We start from the raw sequence: 27398 nt of genomic DNA, 5'->3' as shown, positions 1-27398 counted from the left end.
AAAGGCTGAAGTTGATTGGTGGAGGAGGAGCCAGAAAGCTAGCCCCCGGAGGCGGGTCCTTGGCGGTGAGGGCGATGATTGGCTTATGTGGAGTCACGTGGGCTATCAACCAGAGCACCAGGTACACTAACGCAGATACATGCGCATGCGTTAAAACTCGGGTCGCTGATTGGAGGCCATGAATCACGGGGCGGTGTGCAATCGGCCGGGGAGGGCGTGGTCTGCTGTGCGCCAGCCGCGCTACGAGGCCGTTGGTTGGCCAGCTCGAATCACGTGGTTCCTGGCCGCAGGAGGCGCGCGCCGGTGCGACGTCAACGCTGCCCACTAAGCTCTCCCAACCTGTCTCCTGCGACCCGGCAGTAGCTGAGTTCTCCGAGGGCCGGGCTGCGGCGGTTTGCTGAGTAGTTTTGCAACCGCTATGGACAACTCCGGGAAGGAGGCGGAGGCAATGGCGTTGCTGGCCGAGGCGGAGCGCAAAGTGAAGAACTCGCAGTCCTTCTTCTCGGGCCTCTTTGGGTAAGAATCTCGCGCAGGGGTCGGCCGCGACCTCGGCTGAGAGGACGGAGGAGTCATGTTCTGGGGCGGCGGTAGAGACGAAGGGCTCGAGCCTAGAGGACGCGGGGGACTGCGGGCTTACGGACGTGGTCTAAGGCAGCAGAAGGGACACAAGCCATGGCCAGGACGCCGGACTGTGGCACTGACAGCATAATTTGAGGAGAGACTGTCCGAGATTGTGGCAGGGCCGTGGGCTGAGGACACCCGGGCCGAGGCGAAACCATCTGGAGGCAGGAAGGGACCCCAGGCTGGAGATGGGCCAAAGGGCCAAGGGAATACAGTCTCAGGCCTTGAAGGGAATGTGGCCTGCAGGGACCGAGGGAGCCTGGAGGTAAGCCAGGCCAGGAAGCCTTTTGGAGCTCAAGGAGAGCCTATTTGAAAGATCCCAGACGGGAGTCTTGGGGCCTGAGACTGAGAACTTAGGCCCGAGGGCGTCCCCTTTCCGAGACCTGGGGTGATGGATTTATGTGAACTCTGGCCCGGGCGTCAGAGCTAAGATGATCCTACGATTGATGAACCCAGTCTGAATTGCGTGAGGTGTCTCAGGTGAATATGGCCCTGGTCACAGTTGACTAGTGTAAGGAGACCTGACTGCTAAGTGAGATCTGAACAGACAATCTCTGGGGTGGTGGAGTGAAGGCTGAAGAGGGCTGGGAGGCTGGAGACTAAATGGGGGTGAAGCTTGATTTAGGAACTGGTGGGATAAAAAGGAGAGATGAGGGAGAAAAGAAGAGCTAAGGGGCCGGAGGCCTACCGTGTGATCTTTGAGTAAATATGGGGCAGGGTGAGATTGGCATGCCCAGGATAGGGCTGAAGCGGGCTGGGAAACAGAACCAACACCTAATGCTTGTGGCAGACATTTCACATGAGTTCATGTTGGCTCATAAAAGTTGTTCTGATGACTGTTGTTTGAGGAATTTTAGTGGCTGAGGAAGGTCAAAAGCTCAGGTCAGAAGCCTATGCTCTGCCATTTCTTGACCTTGGGCAAGCTGTTTAACTTCCCTTATTTTGGGGGTGGTGTGTCTTAAGAGAAACCTGTCTCAGGCATTTGCCACTAGTATTGAAGTAGGGCACATGTAAAGGGTGTAGAATTGAGCCTGGGACATGGTTATCACTCTGAAAGTGTTAGCTACCATCAGTGTCATTCCCAGGAAGGAAACAGGTATGGAGCCTGTTCGGGACTGATGGTGATTAAGGTAGGGGGTTGATGCGAGAAGTGGGGGTGAGGGGCTGTCAGAGCAGGGAGAGACAGTGTGATGAGTAAGGAGCTGAAAGGGGTTGGGGAAGGAACTCGGGCCATGGGGACTTGATAGGGTTAGGGGAGGGGGCTTGAGACCTCTGGTGGAGAGAGAGCCAGGGAGGACTGAGGAAGGTTGTGTTGCTCTTGATACTGGGAGGAGAGCTGCAGGGGAACAGGCGAGTGTGTAGAGAGTTAGGAGGAACTGGGAGGAGGGGCCATGGAACCTGGCAGCAGAGAGGCAGAGGCTGGGGAGGGGGTTTGCAGGGGGAAGATTGGGGCTTTAGGAGAGACGGTGTTAGGAGGTTGGTAAGAAATGAGGAGGAGGGTTCTCCCAGGAGGGGAGATGGGAACCGTTCATTGTTACACGGGGTGGATAATGTTTACTTATCCACCGCAAGAATTTGAGTAACCTGGCTGAGACCTACCTAGTGTGGAAAAACATCCGGGGCTGATGGACTGTATTGATTAGGTGAGGAATGTTTTCTTTTAGAGGCTGAGAGTGGGGAGAAGGTGTCTGTGTTTCTGCTTCCTTCACAAGGAGAGAAATTCAAGTGCAGTGTTTTGGGGTGGGGCCAAGAGCTCAGTTTTCAGTTAGGTCATGGTTTTACTGGGTGGCTTTTGGTGTCTGGTCCCTTTGGACTGGGGATTAGTGTACTGTTGGGCCATGCTTGGAGGGAGCAGCCAAGTCAGGGCCTGAAACACTTTGTCACTTGGCTGGGAAAGCAAGATGAAGACTTGCTAACACACTAGTAAAGCAGAATTGTCACATGTGATTAAGGGCTGCATTTTATCATTGGTGGGAGGTTCCTGACCTGAGAGGAAGCTGCAGAAACTTAAGGAAGGCCCTGGTGAGGAATGAGCTGGGCCCCCGGGAACCCTGGGATGTGCCACAGGAGTGGGGGCTGGAGAGGGTGTTCCAGGCAGTGGGAGTTGTGTGAACAGAGGTCTAGGGTGAGGGGAGGTTCGTCCGGAAATGATGGGGAGCTAAGATCCAGAGAGCCAGGGCTGGGTCCCAGGGGGGAGAAGCCTCCATCTGGGAGGATGAGTAGGAGTTCCAGGGGTGGTCTCTGGTGGGAGAGCACTGCTTCCAACAGAGGAGGCAGCTTGAGCAAGGCCCAGAGGTGTGAAGGTCAGCATCTGAAGGTTTAATCCAGGGGGCTCTGTGTCAGCCCGTAAAGGTAGAATGGGCAGAAGGGGATGAGACTGAACAAGAACCAGGCCCCATCCCGGAGGGCCTTTTGAGAAAAGGCTTGGATTTGCAGAGGTGCTGGAGAGCATTGAGGATTTTAGTGGCCTGTTTTAGGCTGTTCGGGCTGCTGTAACAAAATACTGTAAGCCCAGTGCCTTATAACCATCAGAAATTTATTTCTCACATTTTTGGAGGTCAAGAAGTTCAAGATTGTGGCAGGTCTGGTTCTTGGTGAGGACCTGCTGCCTCACAGACAGCTGTCGTTTCACTGTGTCCTCACATTGTGAAAGGGCAGGAGACGGGGTGAACTAGCTCTTTGTGGTGTCTTTTGTAAGGGCACTAATCCGAGTCATGAGGGCCCCACCCTCATGACCTAGTCACCTCCCAAAGGCCCCACCTCCTCATAGCATCACCGTGGAGCTTAGGATTTCAACACACGAGTTTTGGCAGGGGACACAAACATTTAGTTCACAGGAGAGCCAGTGCTGAAGACCTCCTGTTTAGAAAGGACTCCAGCAGCTGGTGTGGGGGAGAGTGAAGGCAGTCACAGTAATAATATCTGATAACATTTATTAAGAGCTCACTCTGACTCTGATTCAGGCCTGGGGCAGGCACTTGATGTGCATCCTCTCGTGTGGTCCTCAAAACGTCCTTCTGGAGGTGGACATGTAGGGGTTAGAGTTATGGATCTTTGTGCCCAGTCTTCCGTTGAGTGGGCATTGGCGTTCATACCCAGGCCTGTCTTATCTCAGAGCCCTCTTGCTGCTATCTAGAGTTTTTCTTTGAAGCTCAGGCCCATTTCTGGGCACTCCATTTAGGAGGATGTTGGCTCAGGGAGTTTCCTTCCCCTGATTTCCCCATCTTCCCCGCCCACATGGCATTTTTCTCCAAAGGTCTGAAAGAAAGAAGAGCAGGTGTGTTCATCCCAGAGCCTTCAGCTCTAAGAGCACTTGCAGTGTTGCAGGGCAGGGTTGCAGATGGAGACCGAGACCAGCCTGCCAGAGCCTGTCTGTCCGAAAGGCCAGCCCAGGAGGACATGCCTTGCGGGCAGGAACCACTTCTGAAACCTGCCCTCTGGAGCTGGGGTTGCTTAGCTTCCACGTTTGACAAGCCATCTTTTCTCAAGGTCCCTCATTGTGGGAATGCAGGAGGGAGTGTCAGGCCTCAGCTCCTCCCTCCAGCTTCCCCTTTCCCTTTCAGGAACCTCAGTGATGGCAGCATTCCAGTTTGAGAGGTCTGTGCTCAGATCAAAAGGGCCAGGCAGGGTCGCGCCTGCCTGGGATCCAGGGAAGCCTGGTTGCCTGGGATGTTAAGCCCTTTGCCCTTTGTTGTTTCAGAGCCGCCAGACACTACGGGGCTTAGGCACACCAGGAGCCTGGGAGGGAGGCAGTACCATCCGGCTCTGAGATCCAAGCTGCTTCTGTTCCTTCCCTCCTGCTGCCTTCCCCTCTCTCAGCTCCCAAACAGGGCTCAAGAGATGGGAGAGTGGCCCCGACTTCTGCCCTGGAAGCAGAAAGGTGGCAATTTCCCAAACACAGTGTAATTGTGGAAAAGGAGAGGGAAAAAGCAAGATGCACTTTTTCTGCCTTCCAGCTCCCGGTGGACCCAGACTTCCTTGCTGTGCCCCTTCGGGATTTCAAACAGTGCTTCTGTTCCCCGGAGCTTTCCCCTCCCTGACATCTCCCCCTGACTCCCTCTCCCACATCCAAAATAAAAACTTCCTTCCACTCCAATACAAATGTATTTAGCTAGTTTCTTCATGTGTGAAATGAAAGTCAGAGTGATACATACTCCCTGGGGTTGTTGTAAGGAGAGACTGAGGTTATGCATGTAAAGTATTGTGATCCTGGTGAGTGTTTATTAAATGTTTGCTGCTGTTATTAATATTGGGTATTGTGTTCAGAAGTTGAGCCTGAAGTCCTGGAGAGCTAGAGATAACAGAGTGCCATGTTGTGTATACGGACGGCAGCCAGGAGATCATGGTGACACGGTTCCTGCTTGAGCTGTCCTTGGGCACCAGCAATCCTCAGGAGCCCTGGAGGCTGGCTTTCCTGAGACCTACCTGACCAGAGACTGGGGCCAAGGTCTGGGTGGGTGTCCCCCGGGCCCTTGGCTGAGCCTGGGGTGGGAGTGATGGCTTCCAGACTGCTCTCCGCCTGCAGAGCACACAGAACCTCTGATGCCGGTGCACTGGGCACTGATTCACTGATCGCTGCCAACTGCCAGGACCCCCACTCAGAACTCAGCGGCTCTTGCCCAGGTTCAGAGTGCAGGCTTTCCTGAGGGGTTTCCAAGGAACCCGGCCCTCATGTCTTTGCAGTCTGAGGGTTCTGCCTCTCTTGGTGGAGGTGGTCACACAGAGGTATGGATGCTCCTGTTTAGGCTGGGGCTACTAAGAGGCAAGGGCTTCCTTTGTGGCTCAGCTGGTAAAGAATCCACCTGCAGTGTGGGAGACCTGGGTTCGATCCCTGGGTTGGGAAGATCCCCTGGAGAAGGGAAAGGCTCCTCACTCTAGTATTCTGGCCTGGAGAATTCCATGGACTGTATAGTCTGTGGGGTCGCGTAGAGTTGGACACAACTGAGCGACTTTCACGTCGCTAAGCAGCAAGGCTCTTTCAGAAGCGTTTTTTTTTTTTTAAGTAAATATTTATTAGTTGCGGTTTCTTCCTTGCTGTGCAGGCTTTTCCCTAGTTGCAGCGAGCGGGGACTACTCGCCTGTTGTCAGGCATGATGTCACGGTGGGTGTGCCTCCGGGGCTCGAGAGCACAGGTTCAGTTGTCTTGGTCTGACCCATGGCCGAGTTGCTCTGCAGCATGTGGGATCTTCCCGGATCAGGGGTCAAACCCGAATCTCCTGCATTGGCAGGCGGCCTCTTTACCACTGAGCCCCCAGGGAAGCCCCAAAAACGTCTTTTATTTTTTTTTCAAAAACGTCTTTTAAGAACAGGAACCCCTGGGCGCTCTGGCTGGGATGAAGCAAGCCTGTTGGGGTGCAGAGGGGATCAGCGTAAGAACCACAGGAAGGCGCCTGGCACCTGCCTTTGAGCTCATGGTCCGGAGGGCACTGGGATGTCCTGGGGGTGGGGTAGGTGGGAGGCCCCAGGCTCTCTGGAAACCGGAGGAGGGGCGCCCCTTGGGGTGGGGAGATGAAACCCAAGATGCAGTAGGAAGTGAACAGTAGGAACCTGCTCTCTCCCCCAGCCTGGTGAGAGTGACGCTCTTGTTGGCTGAGCACCTGCTGTGTCGTGGGCACTCTCCTGGGTGCCACCTGCGGGGTTCCTCGTGCCTCCAGCAGGCCTGCAGGGGTGGAGTCTTCTCACCACTTCCCGATGAGGAAGCAGGGGCTGGGGTGCCACGAGCCGGCGCTGAAATCCAAGCCTGCCTGACTGTACTCCTCAGATTTTCCACCAACCCCAAGCAACTCTAGACTTCCTGCTGCCGGCTGGCAGCCCTTGGAGCATCTCTCCCCTCCTTCCTATAATAGCATCCAGTCGCGCGCGTGCTCTGAGCCTCACAAAGACACCTCCCAGGTCAGGCTCATTGTCTCCATTTTACAGATGAAGAAACTGAGGTGCAAGGGTAGCTCTCCCAAGTCACACAGCTTGCAGAGTGCCCAGGGCTGATTTCAGCCCAGGTCTCTGGGCCCCCTAGTCCATTCTCTCTCTCCCCCTTGCCCAGCCAGGCATTTCAGAGCTGGGCAGTTAGCATGAGACACTGAATTTTTCCCTCCTTCTGGGGCTTGTGCAATCACGGTGGGGCCAGGCCCTGCTCTGCGGGATCTTGGCACACTGCAGAGCCTGTGAGGGGCGTAGGGCTTGTGGGCGGAGATGCTGAGGGATGACCAGAGCCCCGACAGCCCTGTGCAGCCAACAGCGGGGCAAGGCTGGGGGCCGCCCACTGCTCCCTTGGCCAGGGGGTCTTCGCTGTTGTCTGATGTTCCTTCACTTGCTGCACCACAAGGAGGGCTCGGGCTCTGAGACGTAGGGAGGGGGTTGGCTTAGTGAATCCCTTCCCATTAAAAAGCAGAGATATCACTTTGCTGACAAAGGTCCGTATAGTCAAAACTGTGGTTTTTCTAGTAGTCACGCATGGACGTGAGAGTTGGACCATAAGAAGGCCGAAGAATTGATGCTTTTGAACTGTAGCGCTGGAGAAAACTTGAGAGTCCCTTGGACGGCAGAGAGATCAAACCAGTCAGTCCTAAAGGAAATCAACCCTGAATATCACTGGAAGAACTGATGCTGAAGCCCCAATATTTTGGCCACCTGATGCAAAGAGCCGGCTCACTGGAAAAGCCCCTGATGCTGGGAAAGATTGAAGGCAGGACGAGAAGCGGGCAACAGGATGAGGTGGTTGGATGGCATCACTGACTCAATGGACATGAGTTTGCGCAAACTCTAGGAGTTGGTGGTGGACAGGAAAGCCTGGTGTGCTGCAGTCCATGGGGTTGCAAAGAGTTGGACACAACTGAACAACAGCCCCAGCTGACAGCAGCATCTGCTCCTCAGGTGAGGGGAGCCTGAGCAGTGCTGGCTGTTTAATCAAGAGCCGAGGCCAGAGCAGGGAGGGGCCTTGCCCCCTGTTTTTCCAAGAGACTCTCAGACACGGAAAGGAGGCCCCCGGATCGCTGAGTGAGTGAGAGGCTTGGGCCTTGGGCCAGCCCCCGAGCCTCTGTGGGCCCCCGCCGCCTCTCTCTCCAGGCTCAGACCTGGAGGGTGACTGTGGGGATCGCTGTGCTGTTTCAGGCCGTGCCCAGCTGGCCGCTGTACGGAGTCATGAGGATGGACAGTAGAGAAGGGGGGGAGGGCCAGACTGACCCACCCGGGCAGTGGCTGAGAATCAAGGTGGGGCCCTCCAGGCTGAGGAGAGGACCCAGGGCAGGTGGCTTGGGCACCACAGAAGGACAGGTCTTCCCTGGTGGCTCAGCTAGTAAAGATTCCTCCTGCACTGCGGGAGACCTGGGTTTGATCCCTGGGTTGGGAAGATACCCTGGAGAAGGGAACGGCTACCCACTCCAGTATTCTGCTCTGGAGAATCCCATGGACTGTATAGTCCGTGGAGTCACAAAGAGTCGGACGCGACTGAGTGAGGACTTAAAAGTGGGAGTGACTCCATCTGCATTGCCTTCTGAGGACCCCCAGAGACTGCGGGTGGGTGGGTTGTGACGTGTGACGTGTTTCTGGGCTCCAGGAAGTGCCCAGAGGACCGAGGAAGGAAGGAGCGGGGCTGAGATGTTGCCCTGCAGACCCCCTGGCCCGGGTCCCACCGGGCCGTCTGTGCCTTCCTGGCACAGCTCCCTCCCTCCATATGGAAGCCACTGGAGGCTGGTGGCCGTGCCTGGGAGACCTGAGACCGCTTCCTCCGCCTTGGGAGGGGGGAGAAGGCAGAGCTGAGTGGGGGTAATTATAGACCGCCCTGCTCCAGGCCGGCCCAAACCGGTTCTGTCTATTCCCGGCGTGGCTCGGAGGAGCCGTGGGATGGGAAGCGAGGAGCACAGGCAGCTTGGGGGGATCGGAGGGGGAGAGACGGCCAGCTGTGACAGGCACCACCCCCTGGGCTCGGCCAGCTTCTCTGGTGGTTGGGCAGGGGTCCGAGGGAGGCCTGCTTTCCTTCCCTCAGGGAATTGGTGGGTTTTGTCAGGGAGGCCGCCCTTGGATAAGTGACATGAAGTGGCCTGACCTAACTCCTGACAGCCTAACTCCTCCAGAAGAGGAGTCCTGTAGTGAGCCATGCAGATTTGTCACATGGGGAGACAGCTTGGAAAAGCAGAGGAGCTGGGGTCTTCTTCTGCCCCTCCTTTCCTTTCCAGGACCCTCCTTGTTATAGGGCCTGGACCCTTCTCCTGGCTGCCAGCCAGGGGTCCCCTGCCTGCCTCTTCAGCCTCGCAGCCCACCACTGCCTGCAGCATAGGCCCCCGGCCCCCTTCTCTTCCTTGACCTGGCCGGGGCTGTTTGTGTCTCGGGGCCTTTGCACATGCCATGACTGCTACCGTTGTGCGCTTCCCTCTTTGCATGGTGCTCCTGAGTCATCTGTGAGGACTAAGCTAAAAATCTCAACAGTTACAGAGCCTTTCTCTGACCTGCCCATGCAAAGAAGCCCCTCGCCGAAGGGTCTTGCTGATGTCCTGTTTACCAAGGTCAGGTCCTTCCCCTTTGTGTGCTGCTGTCCCCTGCAGTGCCTGGCACATCCTCAATGCAGAGATGTCTGTCCCCCCAGTAAATAAATGGCTGTGTGAACGGCTTCTCCTCTGGGGTCTGCCAGGGACCCGGGGCAAAACGACTTTCCCCTTCAATGTCTCCACTTCCAAGAGGTTGGCGCTCCAGAGAGTCTTCTGTCATCACCTGGCCAGGGATCTGGCCAGGACCCAGGCATTGAGGAGGCCGGCCCAGAGGCTTGAGCAGATGTTAATCCCTGTGGCTTTTCCACCCCAAGGTTAGAATGACTGACCCAGCACAGGGTTGGCTCAGCTTAGCCTGGGATCATAGACTTTCAGCCCAGCAGCCGACAGGCTCTGTGTCTGAGTCTGTTCCATCCCACTGAGCCACGGGGAGCCGGTCAGGGCTCACTCTGCTCGTGGCTGATCACCCGCCTTCGGGCCTCGCTGGGGTGGGATGGGCCATTCCTACTATCTGGGAGCCTGAGGTTTCTCCGAGGACAGTGGGGTCTGGACAGGACTTCTCTGCACCCACTGAGAAGGGAGGGATGCCCTCGGGGATCCATGGGAGGGGGCAGACCTGAGAGTGCGGTCAGTGAATGCACCTGGTTCTTCCAAGAGAACCTTCCAGGGACGGTACCCCTGGGGACCCTTCTGAAATCTCTTCTGCCCAAAGCTGGTCAATGTTCATAACCTCTCCAAGGCCAGAAGTGGGTTCTGAGGAAGTCGCTCCAGACGGGCCCCAGGCCCGCAGTGCGTTATGCAGCTGAGGGGAGAAGACAGTGGGACCCAGCAGGGTGAGTGTTGGGGAGTGCGTCTTAGGGACCACATAGGGTGGAGGCAGTGTCTGCCCAGCCCCAGAGGGCAGAGGAGAGAGGTTTCAGCTAAAGAAGACCCTTTTAAAAAAAAAAAAAAAAGACCCTTACCTGGTGCAGTTGGATTCTGGAGGCCAGGATACCCGTCCCGGCCAGCCCGCCCTGGAGCTATCACCTTCCAACATCACCTGATGGGACAGGTCACCGGTGGCTGCTTCCCAAGAGGTCGGTCTGGATCAGCTTCTTTCCTCCCCGACTCACCTGATTGGCTGAGTCATCTGGGGCCATCCTTGCAAATCCTGAGTCCAGGCCCCAGCCCAGGCCTACTGAGCGGAGTCTCCAGGGAGGGTGGCTCTGGCTTGATGATTGCAGCAGACATCTGACATGAGCCCAAAATATGCAGGCTGGCCCCAGCGCACTAGCAGTGCGGAGGGCAGGGGTGCTCCCCGCACAGCACCCAGGATCACCCCAGACACCCTCACCTTCTGCGGCTGGGGTTGGCAAGGTTCCAGGGCCGGTTGACAACAGAGATGAGGGGTGGGAGAGTGAAGACAATTTTGTGTCATCTCATCAGAAAATACCCGCCTCTTCTCTTCTTTTCAAAACGCAACACTGCTTGATGTCAGGGAGGAGAGAATGTAAAATCCATTTGGTGGGACTCCTGAGCCTGTGCGTTTCGTTCTCGAGTTATATGGGTGGTGGGCGGTTGAACACTGACACTCAGACCTTATGGACTCATCCTGGCTGGATTATTAAAGCTGAAACAACAGAAGGACAAGGAGGGGCCTTGCGGATGAGGTACTAACGAAGGGCCCCCCAGTTCAGGAAAGAGGTTCATCTGTACTGCTTGGAGGTCGGAAAGCTGGGTAAAGCTGCCCATATGGGGAGCTTTATTTTTTTAAAAATGTACATCCCCTGAACCTTCCAGGTTCCTGTTGTTTCACAGTAAGTGTTTTGAAGGCTATTATTTTCCCATTTTATTTATTTATGGCCTCACCACATAGTGTGCAGGATCTTAGTTCCCCAACCAGAAACTGAATCCCAGCCACGGCAGTGAAAGCCCTGAGTCCTAACCACTGGACTGCCAGGGAATCCCCGTGATTTTGCCAGTCCTGTTTTGAGCATCCTTGTACCTTAGTTTCGTAGGATAAATTGCTAGGAGTGTAATTCACTCCTGGACCACGGGGCCCGATGTAAACCTTAAATACATGCACTTTTTTTTCTCGAATAAGTAAAATATGTAGATGCTTTTAAAATTCAGACAGTATTAAAAAGGAATATAAGTGTGTCCCCCACACCTGGCACCCCAGTTCTACAGACCCCACCTTAGAGTAAAATACGGTAACTATTTTCTGTGTGTATTTTTTCAGTAATATGCTGTTTACATGTATGTTTCTGGTCTCACTTTTTTGTTTTAACACAAGTGGGAATTTTCTATGTGCTTACTTAAAAACAGTATTTCTTTCTGTGTGTGTATTATTACATGCCTGCCTAGTAGTGAATGGGCGGTGACATGCTTTTAGGGTTGAGAGGCCTTCACGGAACAGCTGCAGGGTGTTAAGACTGAGGAAGGGACTCAGCATCCACGGCTGGACTCCTCTCCCAGAATGCTTTGCAGTGTCGTGGGGAAAGGGATTTGCAGAAAGCATGGGAGCCCCCGAGCATCTGAGCAGAAAGTGGAGGAGACTGTCAGAGGCGGGGCTTCTGGGGGTGGTCAGGAAGGGTCCCCGCCATAAGGGTGCAGCTTGGACCAGCCCATCGAGGGCCTGGACAAACATGGGAGGGGGTGGGGGCCGCTGGCTCTGTCTCCCTTGAGCCCACGCAGAGGCCCGAGCTGCAGCTGGACTCACAAGGCTGGCTTCACGGGAAAGTGGGGGCCGCCATCCAGACACATAAGGGCACATCTCCACTGTTGCTGGGGCGGAAGGCGTGCTTTCTCTTGGTTCCAGATCAGATCTTCTTACCATTTTTTCCTTTTCTTTTTCCCAGAGGCTCATCCAAAATAGAGGAAGCATGCGAAATCTACGCCAGAGCAGCAAACATGTTCAAAATGGCCAAAAACTGGAGTGGTATGTGATCCCTGCTAGAGCCCCTCCGTGGCTCTGTCTCTTTCCCCTCCGCTCCCCGTCCTTAAGGCCTGACTGAGCGGTCAGCCTTGCAGGCCCCGTTCTCTAACACCATCGCTGCCTCTACAGACCCGCTGGCCTGCTGTCTGGTTGTTTTGAGCCCAATGGGTTATTTTACAGCTTGGGTCCCAGGGCCTGGGAGAGCGGACTTAGATGATTAGGATCAATAATAGATTATTGAATTCAGATAGACCCACGTGGATTGGTGAACTCTTTAAGGGGTTTCTCCTTAAATTCAGAGTGTCAGGTTTCCAAAGATTGACTGTGTAGCACAGGGATCTATACCCACTGTCTCATGATAGCCTATAATGGAAGAGTCAGAAAAGGTATACGTGTGTAGCTGAACCACTCTGCTGCATGCCTGAAGCCAGCAGAGTTACAAATCACACACATCTACTTAAAAAAGAATTCCAGATTTCCCCGGAAACAGTTCCCTAACTCTTCCATCAGAGTCTGAATCCTGGGCTGAGGGACATTCAAGTGGGTCCAGCAATAACATTAACCATGGCTCCATTTACTGAGCACTCCCTTAAGCACCAAGCAGGCATTGTTTAATTAAACCATCATAGCAGCACCATGAGGGTCAGTACTATTAATATCCCCATTTCACAGACTTGAAAACAGGCTTGGCCTAGCCCTTTGCCCAGCACGGCACGACGAGTGAGTGGCTGAAGCAGAATTCAGAAGCCAGAACTCCGGCTCTGGAGCCTGAACAGTTCCCTGTGGCTTCCTGACTTTTGGAGTCCCGAGTGGCATTTGTGTCCCAGCTCAGACTGGCCACGTGACCCTGGGGAAGTTACCTGGCCTCTCCTCAGAGGACAGCGGGGAAGGGAACAGTCCTGACCCCGAGGGGCTGTGGTGTGGGCTCAGCCGTCCCCACACAGGCCGACCGGCCCAGCAGGGCAGCAGCTCCGCTCCTCACTCGTGTCAGCAGCACCCCTCCCTCTGGAGGGGGAGGGAAAGCCCTTTGAGGACTCCGGTCAGCAGATTGGCAAACTGCAGGAGCGCTGACAGGGTCCCCGGCCTCGGCCATCTGTGCGCACTCCCTCCAGCTGGAGCAGGACACGCGCACACACGGACAGCGTCATTAGGGCCTCTGCCCGGAAGGGGGCATCCCAGGTCACGTGGCTCTAGAGACTCTCAGGCCTGTGTTGGTGGGCGGAGTAGCCCTTCTGATTCAGCCAGGAAGATTACCGTCAGACCCTGGCAAGGCTGCGGCTTGAGCCGTGTTCCCCAAGGAGAGGCGGGCAGGCGGGGAGGGGCTCCTTGAGGTCTGAGGGGCCAGAGATCTGTTTGGGAACTACCTGAGGGCCTGGAGGAGAGGTTCAGAAAGCCAACACTGGAGCCCTTCTGGGGCTAATTTCATAACAAGGCTTCAAACATTGGCAAGATTGTAACTAGTAATGACCTACCATACAGCACAGGGAACTCTACACAATACTCTGTAATGGTCTATGTGGGGAAAGAATCTAAAAAACGTGTGTGTGTGTGTGTGTGTGTGTGTGTGTGTCTGTGCGTGCGCGCACACTGAAGCACCAATACTTTGGCCACATGATGTGAAGAGCCAATGTGTGTGTGTGTGTGTGTGTGCGCGCGCTGAAGCACCAATACTTTGGCCACATGATGTGAAGAGCCGACTCATTGGAAAAGACCCTGATGCTGGGAAAGACTGTGGGCAGGAGGAGAAGGGGGCAGTAGAGAATGATATGGTTAGATAGCATCACCAGTTCAATGGATGTGAATTTGAGCAGACTCTGGGAGATAGTGAAGGACAGGGAAGCCTTGCGTGCTGAAGTCCACAGGGTTGCAGAGTCGGACACAACTGAGCGCCTGAAAAACAATAATATGTATACATAATATGTATCATTGATCCACTTTGCTGTACATCTGAAACTAACATAACATCAGAACATCATAAGTCAACTATACTCCAATTTTATTTTATTTTATTGTTTTTTTTATATATACTCCAATTTTTAAAAAAAGCAGCAAGATTAGATCAAGAAAATCAGGCAAAGACAGTGTTGAAACCCAGGGAGGAACTTCTGACTTCTGACTGCAGAGGAAATGAAACCTGGGGCAGGGCCACAGAGGCGGGTGTGGAGGCAGTGGGCAAAATGGACTCTCCTCCTCTGAGAGTATTTTTGGTTTCCTGAAAATCAGAAGAGTTTCTCCTGCACTTTCACAGCATACACGGCGCCTGGAGCCAGATTCTGTGTGTATTTTTATGCTCACCCCAAAAACAAAATACCGTTAAAAGATTTCTTTTTCAATCACGTGGATGTTGCTTTACTTCTAAAATTTGTCACCTCTTTCCCTCCCCCAAATAGTCAAACAAAAATCTTAAGCCATTTTTTTCCCCCAATGATACTACCTTTCTGGAAATTCTGCACTCAAGTTTGGAACCCTTAAAAATAGGAAAGAAATCAGACACAGTGAAAACCTGGGTGGCTGAGTTTAGTTTCCTGCTCTAAAGGTATAGGACAGGGCCGGGTCCGCTTGTCTTCCTGCAGCTCAGGAATTCCGTGATTCGGGGTCAGCTGGAGGAGGAGGAGGGGCAGGGGCTTCAGGACGGAGCTGGACATGGCCACTGGGGCTCCCAGTTAGCACAACTCCCACTCGTAGAAGAGGAGGGCTCCCTCTGTCTCCCACAAGTCACATTAGGAGATGGAGACGCGGGAACAGACCTGTGGAAGGTGACGGGGCGGCTAAGTATAGGACAGCCCGGGCTTCGGTGTAGTCGCCCCGGCTGCTCTCCACCCGTGGGCACTGTCCCCACGCACTCAAGTTCATAGGGGCTTCCCAGATGGCTCAGGGGTTAAAAACCCACCTGCCAGTGCAGGAGACGCAGGACATGTGAGTCTTCCTGACTCTGGGTCAGGAAGATCCTCCTGGAGAAGGAAGTGGCAACCCACTACAGCATTCTTGCATGGACAGTCCCATGAACAGAGTAACCTAGCGGGCGACCGTCTATGAGTCAGACACGACTGAGGGACTGAGAACTCACGTACACACTCAAGTTCACGGCGTCCACATCCCCTTTCCCTTTCTGGACGTGAACCTCTTGGGAGCCTGGACCATGTGAGTTCTCCCAGGAGAGACTGGAATTTGGACAGAGGAGCTGGGGAGTTAGACCGGAAGAGCTGGGAGCTGTCGGGGGAGGTGAAGTCAGACTTGGAAAGGGGGAGGTGGTGGGGGGTGTGGTGCAACTGGGTCTTGATTACCCATCTTTTCCCGAGCACCCCCACCCGGCCCCATCCCACAATGCAGTCTGGAATGCTGGTTCCAGGCTCCCAAGGGCTGGGGAAAGCGTGGGGATGGGGTGGGGGCGGGGGTGCTGCTGGGATCAGGTGGCCTGAAGTCCAGGCCTGCACCTCAGCTCCCCCAGGCCAGTCTCCTCCTCTCTCAGGGACTCAGGAGAGCTCAGCCCCCTCCCCAGGCGTCATCTGAGTGGCTTCCAGAGCCTGGAGCCCCCCTCTAAAGCAGAGCTTACCCTCTTCTGTTCCAGCTGCCGGAAGCGCTTTCTGCCAGGCGGCCCAGCTGCACCTGCAACTGCAGAGCAAGCATGATGCGGCCACCTGCTTTGTGGACGCCGGCAACGCGTTCAAGAAAGCCGACCCCCAAGGTGAGGGCCTCTGCAAACCCTGAGCACCAGCTGAGCCCCCTCTAGGGAAGGCCTCAGGTTTTCGGCCACGCCACACCGGGCCGTGCTTGCACTTTAACTTGAGAATTGGCTTCCTTCCGCCTGGCGTCCGGCTGCCTCTCTCTGGCTCCCAGCCTCCGCCTCCCCCTCCTGCTCTGTGCCTGCAGCTGATGGCGCCCCTCCGGGAGCCTGGGAGCATGTGGGAGTGGGAGTTACATTTCAGACCCACCGCATGCCCAGGAGAGAGGAAAATCTGTTCTGTTGTCAGAATTAACACGCGGAGGGGGCGGGAGGGGGTTCTGAGACCAGCCAGGTAGGAGTCTCTGCCGAAAAAGGAGCGGAAATTATCCTGACCTGGCTTCCCTTAGCCCCAGGGTTGGGGGATCGGAGAGAGCCGAGCAGAGATGCGGTTGCCAGAGAGTAAGTTCCTTCAGATGAGAGCATGTTGGGGACCGAAGCCCAGTTTGGGGCTGACTCACCGTGAGGAAACCGTGTTTGTCCCCCGCTGGGCTCATCTAAAGTAGATGCATGGCCCAATGGGTACCAGACTGTTGGATCTGGGGGGACTGGAATTCTAGTGTTTTTTGTTTTTTTTTTTAAATCTTGGTGCCAGACATGGGTTGCCAACTTTTAATTTTAACAAGCAAAAGGCTTTTTTTTTTTTTTAACAACCATCTATTGTCACTGTCCACTCACAAGAGAATGGGAAATATGCGAATATTAATTTTTAAAAGGGAGATGCATCATCTTGGAATAAAGGCTTGTCCTTCCCAAGAGAGGGTAATTTGCACCAGTGCCTGGGGTCTCTCCAAGGATCTGTGAGCCCCAGTTCACATGCCAGCTCAGGGGCATTGGTGGTGAATTCATCATCACCACCACGACGTTTTGGTTCCCAGTCGAGGGTTTGATGTCTTTGCGGGCCAAATACCTGTTCTCTGTCCCCAGTCTTGCTGGGCCGCTCCTCTGCAGCTGGGTGTCTCTAAGACGTTGGCCTTGGTGGTCACATGGTGCGCTCAGCCCGGCTCGAACCAAAGGGAAACTTCATGACCATGTGTGTCCCGGTGACTGCCCAGAGCTGAGTGCACCTGGCTGGTTAGCGCTGAGCTGCAGCAGGCCACGTGGTGTTTTGACTAGGAGCCAGGGTTCGGGTCACACGATAATGACTGCAGTGATGACCATACATTCGTTTTCAGCTTGAATCACCCTGGGAAGTCTGCGTATCCCCCTCAGAGGGTCCCACCCTTGCCCCCAGCCTGCCTTCTCTCTGGGGAACTGGTCGACCAGGAAATGCTGCCCAGGCACCCGCTGCCCCCAGAGTGACTGGAAGGACTGGTTCCTGGGGTAGAAGCTGAGGCTGGGCTTCTCAGCAAGTGCATGGGGCAGATTTGCCTTTTAAACAAGCCTCAGCACTTCTGGCGGACAGGCCCCACTGGGTACTAGCATGTGGCGTCCTTCCCCAGCTTTTGATCTGAGGCTTTTCAGCTGGAAGCCGGTCTCTGTGGGGTGTGGGGAGCGCTAGGGCCCAGGTGGGGGTGTGACCCATTCCTGGCCTCCAGAAGCACAGAGGATGGCTGAGGTGTCAGGTGGGCGGGCGGCGGTGGTTGGGTGTGACATGCCCGTCGTGGGGCACAGAGGGCGACCTGGTTTGTCTCAGCATCAGCCAGCCTGCTTCTCTGCCCTGGATGTGGAGGCCGAGGCGGGGCAGGTTTGGCACTGGGGCGGCTTTCGGGGAACAGAAGGCCCCGTGGCGCAGGGGAGAGCCTTATGGGCAGGGCCGGGGTCGGAGGTTCTTGTCGCTGAGCAGGGGACAGTGTTGAAGGGGCTCCCAGCACCCCTGCCTCATGACTGACCACCCCCCCACTCAAGGAGGGTGGGGCTCACTGGTCTCTGAGGCGCGTGGGAGCCTGTTGCCCTGTGACCTGGGGCCATCAACAACGCCTTTTGGTCTCCACTTCCGGATCAGGGAAAGCAGAGGTCACACGTGAGCTAAAGCACAGGCGGGCCCAGCCCGACACCAGCGTGGGATAAACGTCTGGAAGGGGTGGCCCCGGCCCTTGTCAGGTGGAGGCCTGGTCTGGCCACTTGCCTTGTGAATCAGAGCCAGAGGGCCCATGTGGATCCCTGCCTGGTTTCCGCACGCAGGCGGCCGGCTCCCTGGGGCCTCACTGGCCTCCCCTGCCTCACACACCTCCACCTGTGTCCGAGCTTCCTGCGGGAGTCCTGGAAGCCCCCTCCCGCCCCGGACAGGCAGCTGAGCCTGCGCCTCAGGGCGGCCAGAGCGGAAGGCGGGATTTGGTGCTTGCCTTTCTCTCCCTCTGGAGTCTGCCCTGAGTGTGGGCCGGGGGTGGCCTGCCGCCCCATGGTGGCTGGGAGTGGGGAGGTGCTGCCATAGCTGTCATTGGTTCCCCAGAGTTGCCCTGCTGGTTCTGGCGGCCGCTGAGTAGACTCAGGCCAGGGAGGCCCCTTACCCTGCCCGCCTGGTGGCCAGGCACAAGGCTATGTGCGTGTGCACCCCCACTCACCCTCTCCCATCTGCTCCCCTAACCTCACTGCCATTCTCTGGCATCTGCTGTGTAGCAGACACATGGCATCTTCCTTTTACCCATTCCGCTGCTTTGTGGGGTTTTGCGATCTGCCCCTGTTTTACTAAGAAGTCCAGTCTCCCTAAGGCCAGTCCCTTCCCCTGTCTGGGCCTGAGCACCGCCCTCACCCCACCTGCCTCCCAGGGCTCCAGGTTTCTGCAGGCGGATGGGGGGGGTCAGGTTGCTGGGGTTTGTGGTGCTTGTCCCCGGCTATGCGGGGCTGTCTACGGCTGGGGTCCCAGAGACTGGAGATAAGCCGGTTGTAGCCACGTGTCAGCAGCTTGTCCGCTAGCGTGCCAGCTGGAGTGTCAGCTGGCAGCCTGCGCTTGCAGGGACAGCTGTCCTGGAGCGAGGGGCCTCAACCCTGTGTGATTCCACACTGCTGGCTGCACATACACCCTCCTCCCCGGCTGCAGGGGCCCTTTGGCCAACAGCACTCAGGCCAGTGCCAGCGGGCCCCGGGCGGCTGCTGTGGGTGGGGGCAGGGTTCCTCTCTTGCCCAGGAGCTTCCAGCTTCTCTGCCTCCAGGGCTCTGAGCTCACCAGGGGCAGCCTTTGCCCCCTTGGCCTGCAGAGACCAAGCTGTGTGCCCCAGCATTCCAGGAGAGGGAGCCCCCGAGTTGCTTACAGGGAGGCCCCTACTGGCTGCATCCAACCCCCAGGGTGGAGGACAGGGCAGAATGGGGTGTGCAGAGCCAGAGTGCTACAGCCCTGTCTCCTGGCTTTTTAGCATCCTTACGACTGTGTTGTTAGCTCATCAGTTGCTTTGGGAAATGCTCTGTCACAGAGCGTGTGAGCGTGTGTGTGTGTGAGAGACAGTCACATTGCTTTCTCTGGCTGTATTTGTCCGTGGCGTTCTCTCTCTTCCCTCCTCCTCTCCTGCCCCTTTTTCCTCTTCCCTGAAGTCCCTAGTGGACTCCCTGAAGGAGCAGCCACAGGTCTGAGGCTAAGAGCCTCTGTTGATGCATCTCCCTGGGCGATGAGACCTTGAGCCCCCTACTTGAAAGCAGGCACCGGGCCTGTGCCTTCTGGTGGCATCTCAGCCTGGTGGGCCCTGCTGACGCTGAAGCCCTAGAGGCAGGCCAGGAGCCTTCCCGATGCCCCGGACTGTGGGTGAACGCTCAGCCGTGCCCCAGCTCAGAGCCCACCTGCTGTGGTCTGTCGAGGCTCTCTGTCCTCCTCTTCCCACCTCCCCCAACGCCCTGTCCTCCAGAGATGCATTAAAATGATGTTTAAAAAAACATCCACCCAAGAGCTCATCTCTGTCTGCTAGAAAATGCCTCCCACTCATGCTTCTCTCTCCTCCAAATAACTTGTCAAAAAAAACAGAACCTTTCTCAAAGTTCCAATTTTAAAACGTCGCGCGAGAGAGTACAACAGAGGTACCCCAGTTCTTCCTCCCGAGCGCCACCCCGGTGTGTGTGTTGTCGGTGACACCTGTGGTCTGAGGAGCTGGCGGGCGGCGGTGCCGGGCTGATGGGCGCACGGGGATACGGCGGGGGCCTTGGGGTCACGGCACCCTGCCACCTCCTGCCACGGTGGAGGCCAGGCAGGGGCAGGGCGCACGGCTGGTTCAGGTTCCCGCTGTGGAAGGGTGGCGGAGCCCGGGCAGGACCTGGGTGTCCCTCCAGTGTGAGGCTTGGCCGCGTCTGCCAGCAGCTCGTCCCCGAGTGCAGGGCCTCGGCAGGTCTGGCTTCAAACCCCCAGGGAGTCTGACACGGTGCCGGCTGCGCCCTGTCCCAGGGTCACTGGGAAGGTGGTGACGTCGTGGTGACCCCGAGGGGGACGGCAGCCGCATGGGCAGGGCTCCCAGCACGTGCCCAGCAGGCCACAGTCAGCAGCATTAATGAATCAGACCAAGTTTCCCGGGGCTCGGGGGCCCCCTGTCCCCCTCAGTGCCCAGAATCGTCGGCCTGCCCACCCCTCCCAGTGCCCGCTGAGCCCTCTGCGGCAGCCCCATGCCTGCCTCCTCTCCTTGGCCTCTGCTGAAACGACTTCACTTTCTCATTTCTCCTCCTCGCCTCCCTTGTTCTCTCTTCAGAGGCCATTAACTGCTTGATGAGGGCAATTGAGATCTACACAGACATGGTAAGCGTCACTGCGTATCCTGTCTCCCTCCCTCCCCTTACCCGCTTCAACCCCTGCCATATTGCCTCCCCTCCCCTCCCCTCCCCTCCCCTGGCCCCGAGAGCATGTGAGAGACCAGGAGGGGAGGTGGAGGGGGACAATGGACTGTCCCCGGTGCTGCGTTGGGCTGGCTGGGTCCTCACACAGCTCTGTGCCAGCCTCGCTCCTGGTGGCAGCTCCCAGCACACGAGAGGGGCAGACGGCCCCTCCCCAGGTCCTGTCTCCAGCCCCCCATAGGCCATCATTGTCCTCACTTGTAGGCATTACGTCTGTTGGGGCCCTCATGTGTCCATGGAGTTTCCCCTTCCCCAGCCTCCCCTGACCAAGAGTGAGCTCAGCCCCCACCCTGCCCCAGGAGCATCCCCATCGACAGATGAGGCCTGGCTGCTGGTCCGAGCCCAGGGAGCCAGCCCGAGGCCCCAAGCCAGGCCCCGTACACGTCCGGCACCCCTTCCCCCTCCCCCCACCCGCCAGCAGGGACGCTCGTCCTGCCCCAGTGGGTCCGGGCGACGCTGTCTGCTGCAGCGTAGTTATCCCTGCCGGGTGCTGCAGGGGACACTGCGCTGGGCAGTTCAGGCTCCGGAGCAGCAGGCAGGGGAACCACCACTGGGTGGAGGCGGGCAGGAGGTGCTCAGCCCCTCTGGGAGCCGGGCCGCCTTGGGGAAGGCCCCGGATGCCTGCGGGGGGAGCTGGAGAGTGGGTGAGGAGAAGGGCCATCTGACCAGACGGGAGGGGAGGTCGGGAGGCAGGCCAGATCTGTCTCGGACGGTAGGGACGTTTGGGTCCTCAGCCCTGGACTCTGGGCTGTTCCTCCCACCTCTCTGGACCAGTCACATGTGCCCCCGTGGCCAGCCCCAGTGTATGTATTTCTGGTGTCGCCCCATCTGTTGTGCCCCATGGAGTCTGGGTGTGGGGGACATGCCCACGGTCACCCAGTCGGGGCAGCACTCAGACCCAGACCTGTCACACGAGAGCCTCCCTCATAAGCCGTGTGCCCCTCTGCCTCTGGGACCCTCCTTGGAGGACCTCCCCTCCCACAGGTGGCCGAGGGCTGAGAATCCAGTTTCAGGGGAGCGGGAGTCAAGGCAGGGGGCATGTGGTTGAGCTGGGTGGAGCACTCGGAACCCCGTCATCACTGACGGCCCCTCCTCATGTCTCACCCAGGGCCGCTTCACCATCGCGGCCAAGCACCACATCTCCATCGCTGAGATCTACGAGACGGAGCTGGTGGACATTGAGAAGGTGGGCAGCAGGGGGCCCAGCCTGGCCAGTGGTGGGGAGGGCTGCTGCGGCCAGTCCTCTGGGACCAGACTGGGGGCCTGGGGCGCGGCAGAGCCGGGCCCGCGGGTGATGAAGGCCTCCTGAGCCCCTCCCCACCGCCCCGTGTCTCCCCAGGCCATCGCCCACTACGAGCAGTCCGCAGACTACTACAAAGGCGAGGAGTCCAACAGGTACCCGGGCGCCCCCCTGCCTGCCCCCGCCCCTGGCGAGGGCCCCGGGCCCCGCCACCACTGACCCCCGCTCTGCCCCTCTCAGCTCGGCCAACAAGTGTCTGCTGAAGGTGGCCGGCTACGCAGCGCAGCTGGAGCAGTACCAGAAGGCCATCGACATCTACGAGCAGGTGGGGACGGCCCTGCGCCCCACCCTGCCAGGCGGCGCCCCTTCTCCCCGCCTCCCACCCTCCCCCCCGACTTTTCTGCAGTGCCGTCGGCCACCCCCACGCCCTCAGCTTGTGCTTGGCCTGGCTGAGCACCCTCCACCCACGACCCCACATGGTGTCACTGCACTCTCCCCAGAGAGTCCTTCCCACACTCCTCACCAGGGCCTCCCGGGCAGAGTGAGGCTGACTCCCAAACGGGGAAAAAGCGGAAAGAATCGTGAGGCCCGGGATGGCCAGTGGTAGCTGAGGAGCCTGCAGAGGGGGTGGGAGGGCCCGGGAGGGGGCGTCCCCTGGGTGCGCAGGCTCTGTCCTGGGCGGGGTGGGGCCCCCTGGTGGGCTCAGCCTGGCCGGGAGACAGGCAGGCAGCTGGCCTCGGAGGAGCGCGGGGCGGGCGCCGCCTCATGTTCCGCAGCCTGCCACCCCTCTGCCCACCGGTGTGCCAGCCTCCTGTCAGCCCGACAGCGGGCCCGCTGCCCCCGTCACCCGCTTGGGCACCTCCGGGAGCCCACGGACAGCTGGCCTCGGCCCTGGGGCCACACGCCCACCCCCCACATGCCCTGGTCCTGGGTCTCTCAGACCCGACGCAGACTTTCCCGGGGCTGGTCTCTGGCTTCCCTGCTCTTGGGGTCCTGGGTTCACAGGGCATCGCTGGGCATGGACCTAGTTCCAAGCTGCCCCCAAGTGCCTGCCAATGACCCGGCCCTCTGGCTGCCCGCCGCCTCATGCCCGCAGGTGGGGACCAATGCCATGGACAGCCCGCTCCTCAAGTACAGCGCCAAAGATTACTTCTTCAAGGCTGCCCTCTGCCACTTCTGCATCGACATGCTCAACGCCAAGGTGAGCCCAGGCCCTGGGGCCCCCAGAGTTACCCCACATACACACGGGGTGAAAGGCCAAGGTGAGCCCAGGCCCCGGGGCGACCCGGGGTTACCCCACACAGACTGACCGCCCCTGGAGCGCCGTGTCTGTCACTGCACCAAGTTACCTGTCAGCCTCAGGGGAGGGGCAGGTCCCTCGCTCCTCTCTGGGCCTGGCAGCTCCCTTGGGCAGGAAATGCTTGTTCTCCCTGCCTTTCTATCCATGATGTCACTCACTCCGCCTCTGTACCCTTTGCGTTTCCAACTCCTGGCTTGCTCGGTGCCAGGGTTTTTCTTCTGTGGGAGCATTTTTGGAGTCCTTACCACAACCCATGAGGTTGGCACCACGGTCGCCCCATTTCACAGAGGAAGACACTGAGGCTGAGACACATGGGTCTCTCGTTGAAAGCCACATGGCTAGTAAATTGCCCCAGGAGTCCAGACCTTTCTGACTGCTGATGTTTGAACCAGAGCCTGCCTGTCCCACCCGTCCTCAGGGCTTCTCAGCACGAGCAAGGTCAGGGCTCGGAGAGGAGCTGGGTTCTGCTGGAATCCGTGGTTTCCCGGGGTCTCCAGCTGCCTGCCCTCACCCACACAGTGTGCCTGAGCCCCACCCTCCCTTCCTTGGCGGGCACCCGCTAGGGCAGGTGAGAGCTTGGGCTTTGGGGTCAGGCCGGTTCCGATGCCCAACACGTGTCCTGAGCCCCGCATTGCCGTCTCTGGGTGTTTCCCACTTGCAAAAAGGAGTCACCATCGTGTGACCCTCCTTGGGTCCTCACGAGGGTTAAACATGAGGCGTCAGGCCTGGCACAGGGGATGTGCACCTACCCGGGGGCCTGGGTACAGGGAGAGGCCCCGAGGGCCAGCCTGAGAAGCCGCCTCCCTCCCTGGGCCCCTGTCCCCTGCCCTCCACCCCCCACCACAGCTGTCTCTGCAGCCAGGCTGGCGGTGAGCTCAGCTCTGGGGAGCCTCTCCACCAGGCACAGAGCCCCGTGTCTGGAGGCTGGGGTGGGGGTGCAGACAGCTGACTTAGGGCTGGAGTGGCCCCAGGTCCCTGCAGCCGTCAGGGCATCTTCATCAGCTTGTTCCCTTCTTCCTCCCCTCCATTCTTGCTGACGCTCAGCTCGCTGTTCAGAAGTACGAGGAGCTGTTCCCCGCGTTCTCCGACTCTCGGGAATGCAAGCTGATGAAAGTGAGTTTGTGTTGTGGGGGTCCTTGGGCCGCTCCTCTCCCATGTCAGGGGCTTGGGCTCCAATTAGCAGTCACTGAGATTTGTACAGTGTTTCTCAGGGGCCTTTTATTATCCCCGCCCCAATCTCATCTGCCATGGGTCCCCGTTTTCTGGATGAGACAAGTAAGACTTAAGCGCAGATGGAGCCGGGGCAGAGCAGGGAGGCTGTGGGTTCTCACCCGCACGAGCACCCATGCATGGGTGATCCTCCGTGTCAGTGACCTTCGGAGCTGAGGGCAGGTTGGAGCACAGCCCCTTCCTCCCGGTCAGCCTGGGCACCCCTGAATCTCACCCACGCAGATACTGTGTGTGTGGAGCTCCTCCGGGTCAGGCCTTGGCCTGTGTGGCTCCTGAGCCCCACCCCCCATTTTTTTCGCAGAAGTTGTTAGAAGCCCATGAGGAACAGAACGTGGACAGCTACACCGAGGCGGTGAGTGGCTGGTGGGGGTGGCTGCCCTCGTCAGAAGTGGTCCTGCGAATTTCCTCCTTTTTGTCTCTGGCCCCAGCCCCTGGCTGTGGATTCCTTTCTCCCGTCACCCCAGAAGCCTCACAAGTAGCCCCAAGAGGTGCAGGGAGTAGTCTCCCCATCTTAGAGATGAGCTGGGATTCAAACCCACGTCTGTCTGCTCCTGAAGGCCAAGGTCTCTGCACCCCTCAGAGTCCCCCGGGTGAGCAGTGGAGGGAGTCTCACATCAGGCGCTCTGGGTGACCCTGGAGGTGCAGGGAGGGAGGGGTGAGCCACGTCGTCCCCCTTCCCTCGCCTCCCGGGAAGCTGGAGGCAGGTGGCACTAGGGGTGCAGGAGAGGTGGCCTTGGGAGGCCCCTTTCCAGCAGCTTCTCTGATAACAGTCTCCCCACAGAGATGCTCTCCCTGTCATTGCCCTGTGGCGAGCATTCTGGAATTGTTACATCCAGCCCAGGTGCCCCAGACTGGATCTGGATCTGTCCAGTGTGACTCTCCCCGGGGGCCCCTCACAAATCATGGTCCCCTGAATGATGTCAGGGACCAAGCTCAGCCTGTCCATCCCGCCCCAGACGGCTGGCCGGGGGCGGATGGCGGGAAGCTCAGCGACGGAGCACAGGAGATAGGAGGGGAGGGGGCCCAACAGGTGGGGGTTCTCTCTGCCCACCCCACTTCCACCTGCCCTCAGTGCTCAGAACAGGCCTTTGTCACATTTCCAGGCCTCAAATTCCCATCCATTAAACAAGAAAGCTGGACTTTTTTTTTTTTTTTTTCCAGCTGTAAAATCTTTTTTCACCCATGGGAGTCCTCATGCCTCAGCCAGTAAAGACACGAAGGGAGAGGCTCTGGCCGGGGTCAGGGCTACACATCCCCTCGCCCCTGCTCAGGGATGGGGGGCTGACAGGACCGTCTAGAGGATCCTGAACAGAGCCCGTGGGGGCTGGGGCCGGGGCCGGTGGGAGGCGAGGCCGGGCGCAGGGCGGCCGCTCACCCCGAGCCCGTCGCCCGGCGTGCAGGTGAAGGAGTACGACTCCATCTCCCGGCTGGACCAGTGGCTCACCACCATGCTGCTGCGCATCAAGAAGACCATCCAGGGCGACGAGGAGGATCTGCGCTAAGCCCTGCCTGGCCCCCGGCGCCCGTCTCCCCGCCCCGTCCGCTCTCCCCCGGCCAGGCCCTCCAGCGAGGATCGCCGTGTGAGCCCAGAGAGAGGGGGGCCCGAGACCCTGGCTGTGAGACCTTCCCTCCCACTGAGGACTCTGCAGCCACCCCGCGGGCTCAGCACTGCCTCGGGGGCCCCCGAGGCCAGGCCACCGGCCAGACGGTCACCCACTGTTCTTGCTGCATCCCTCGCCTCCTGCCCCTTTATTTAAGCCCCCAGAGCTGCCCTTCACCACCCCAACACGCAGGCTCTCTGGCGCAGGCCTGTTCGCTGTGGATGCTGCCGGGGGTCGGAGTCAGCATCTGGGCACCCCTCTCCCAGCCAGCTGAGTCGCGGAGACGGTGTCCCATCTCCATCTTCCTCCCTGGCTGAGCTCTGGGCCCACGTAGCCACCGTGATTTGCTCTCACCGCTCGGGAGGTGTGGCTCCTTTCTCCCACCCCACACTGGGAGCCCCCAGCCTCCTGCAGCCCCAACCTCTCAGGATGGACCCAGCCTTGGAGCTGCGAGGGTCGTCCCCACACCCACCCCTCCGTCTCCTCCCCGTGCTTCCAGGTGTTGTTGGGGGGAAGCCGCAGCTGCCCGAGGAAGGAAATAAAAGACAACACTTGTGCATAAGTCTCCTCCTCCTCACCTTTCTCCCCCTCGCCCTCAGGCCTCTCTCCCATCTTCCTGGCCCTCCTGACCACCCCCTGTCTCGCCACTTGGGCTCTGGGCACCCTTTGTGGGCAAGAGGGCAAGCTTCCCTGGCAGGATGCGCTGGGTCAGAGCTTCCCAGTGGGGAGGCCCAGCATGGTTGGTCTGGGGAGGGGCCGCGGGCTTGGGGTCTTGAGCCCTGGGCCCTCTGGACCCTGGCTTCCTCAGCTGGGATGATGGATGGCAGTGCTCCCCCCTCAACCCAGAGCTGGCGGAGGATGCAGGCAACGTACAGAGAGGTGGAGGGACTTCCCTGGTGGTCCAGTGGCTAGAATCCGCCTTCCAGTGGCGGGGCCACAGGTTCGAGCCCTGGTCGGGGAGCTGAGACCCCACACGCTGTGGGGCAGCTGAGCCCAGGAGCTGTAACGAAGACCACGGTGCTGAGACCCGATGCAGCCAAGTGTTTTTTAAAAAGGAGTGGAGGGTGCTTCCCCGGGTGGCCCAGTGGTTAAGAATTCATGCTTTCTTTGCAGAGAACATGGGTTCAGTTCCTGGTTGGGGAACTAGGATCCTGTAGTCTGTGAGGCATGTGTGTGTGTGTGTGTGAGTCAGTCGTGACTCTTCGCTACCAGGGCCTCTTTGCGACCCCATGGACTATAGTGCCCCAGGCTCCTCTGTCCACGGGATTTCCCAGGCAAGAATACTGGAGTGGGTTGCCATTTCCTTTTCCAGGGGATCTTCCAGACCCAGGGATCGAACCCAGACAGATTCTTTACCACCTGAGCCATCAGGGAAGCCAAGGCCAAAAAAAAAAAAAAAAAAGGTGGAGGAGGCACACCAAGTCTCCCAGCCTCACACCACACCTCCGTGCTTCTCTGGAGGGCAGGCCGAAAGCCCCAGGGCCACTGTCCCATCTGTCAGAGGCGGAGGAGGGAGCGGCTTCGGCAGGTGGAGTACAAGGA

General features: G+C 58.2%; 1 protein-coding gene across 1 annotated transcript; it reads left to right on the top strand.

The window, feature by feature from the left end:
* Positions 1 to 274: 274 nt before the first annotated feature.
* NAPA (NSF attachment protein alpha) lies at positions 275 to 26418 on the top strand. Its single transcript, XM_043436576.1, has 11 exons — positions 275 to 516; positions 11942 to 12021; positions 15587 to 15703; positions 20344 to 20390; positions 21594 to 21671; positions 21825 to 21880; positions 21966 to 22050; positions 22822 to 22926; positions 24070 to 24138; positions 24557 to 24607; positions 25656 to 26418. Exons 1-11 carry the CDS (start codon positions 419 to 421, stop codon positions 25755 to 25757), a joined length of 888 nt encoding a protein of 295 aa, XP_043292511.1. The 5' UTR covers positions 275 to 418; the 3' UTR covers positions 25758 to 26418.
* The last annotated feature ends 980 nt before the right edge of the window (positions 26419 to 27398 follow it).

This window comes from Cervus canadensis, chromosome 18 (genome assembly GCF_019320065.1).
Source record: "Cervus canadensis isolate Bull #8, Minnesota chromosome 18, ASM1932006v1, whole genome shotgun sequence".
NCBI lineage: Eukaryota > Metazoa > Chordata > Mammalia > Artiodactyla > Cervidae > Cervus > Cervus canadensis.
Note: the sequence above shows the minus strand (reverse complement) of the source record. Positions and strands in the feature narration are given on the sequence as shown.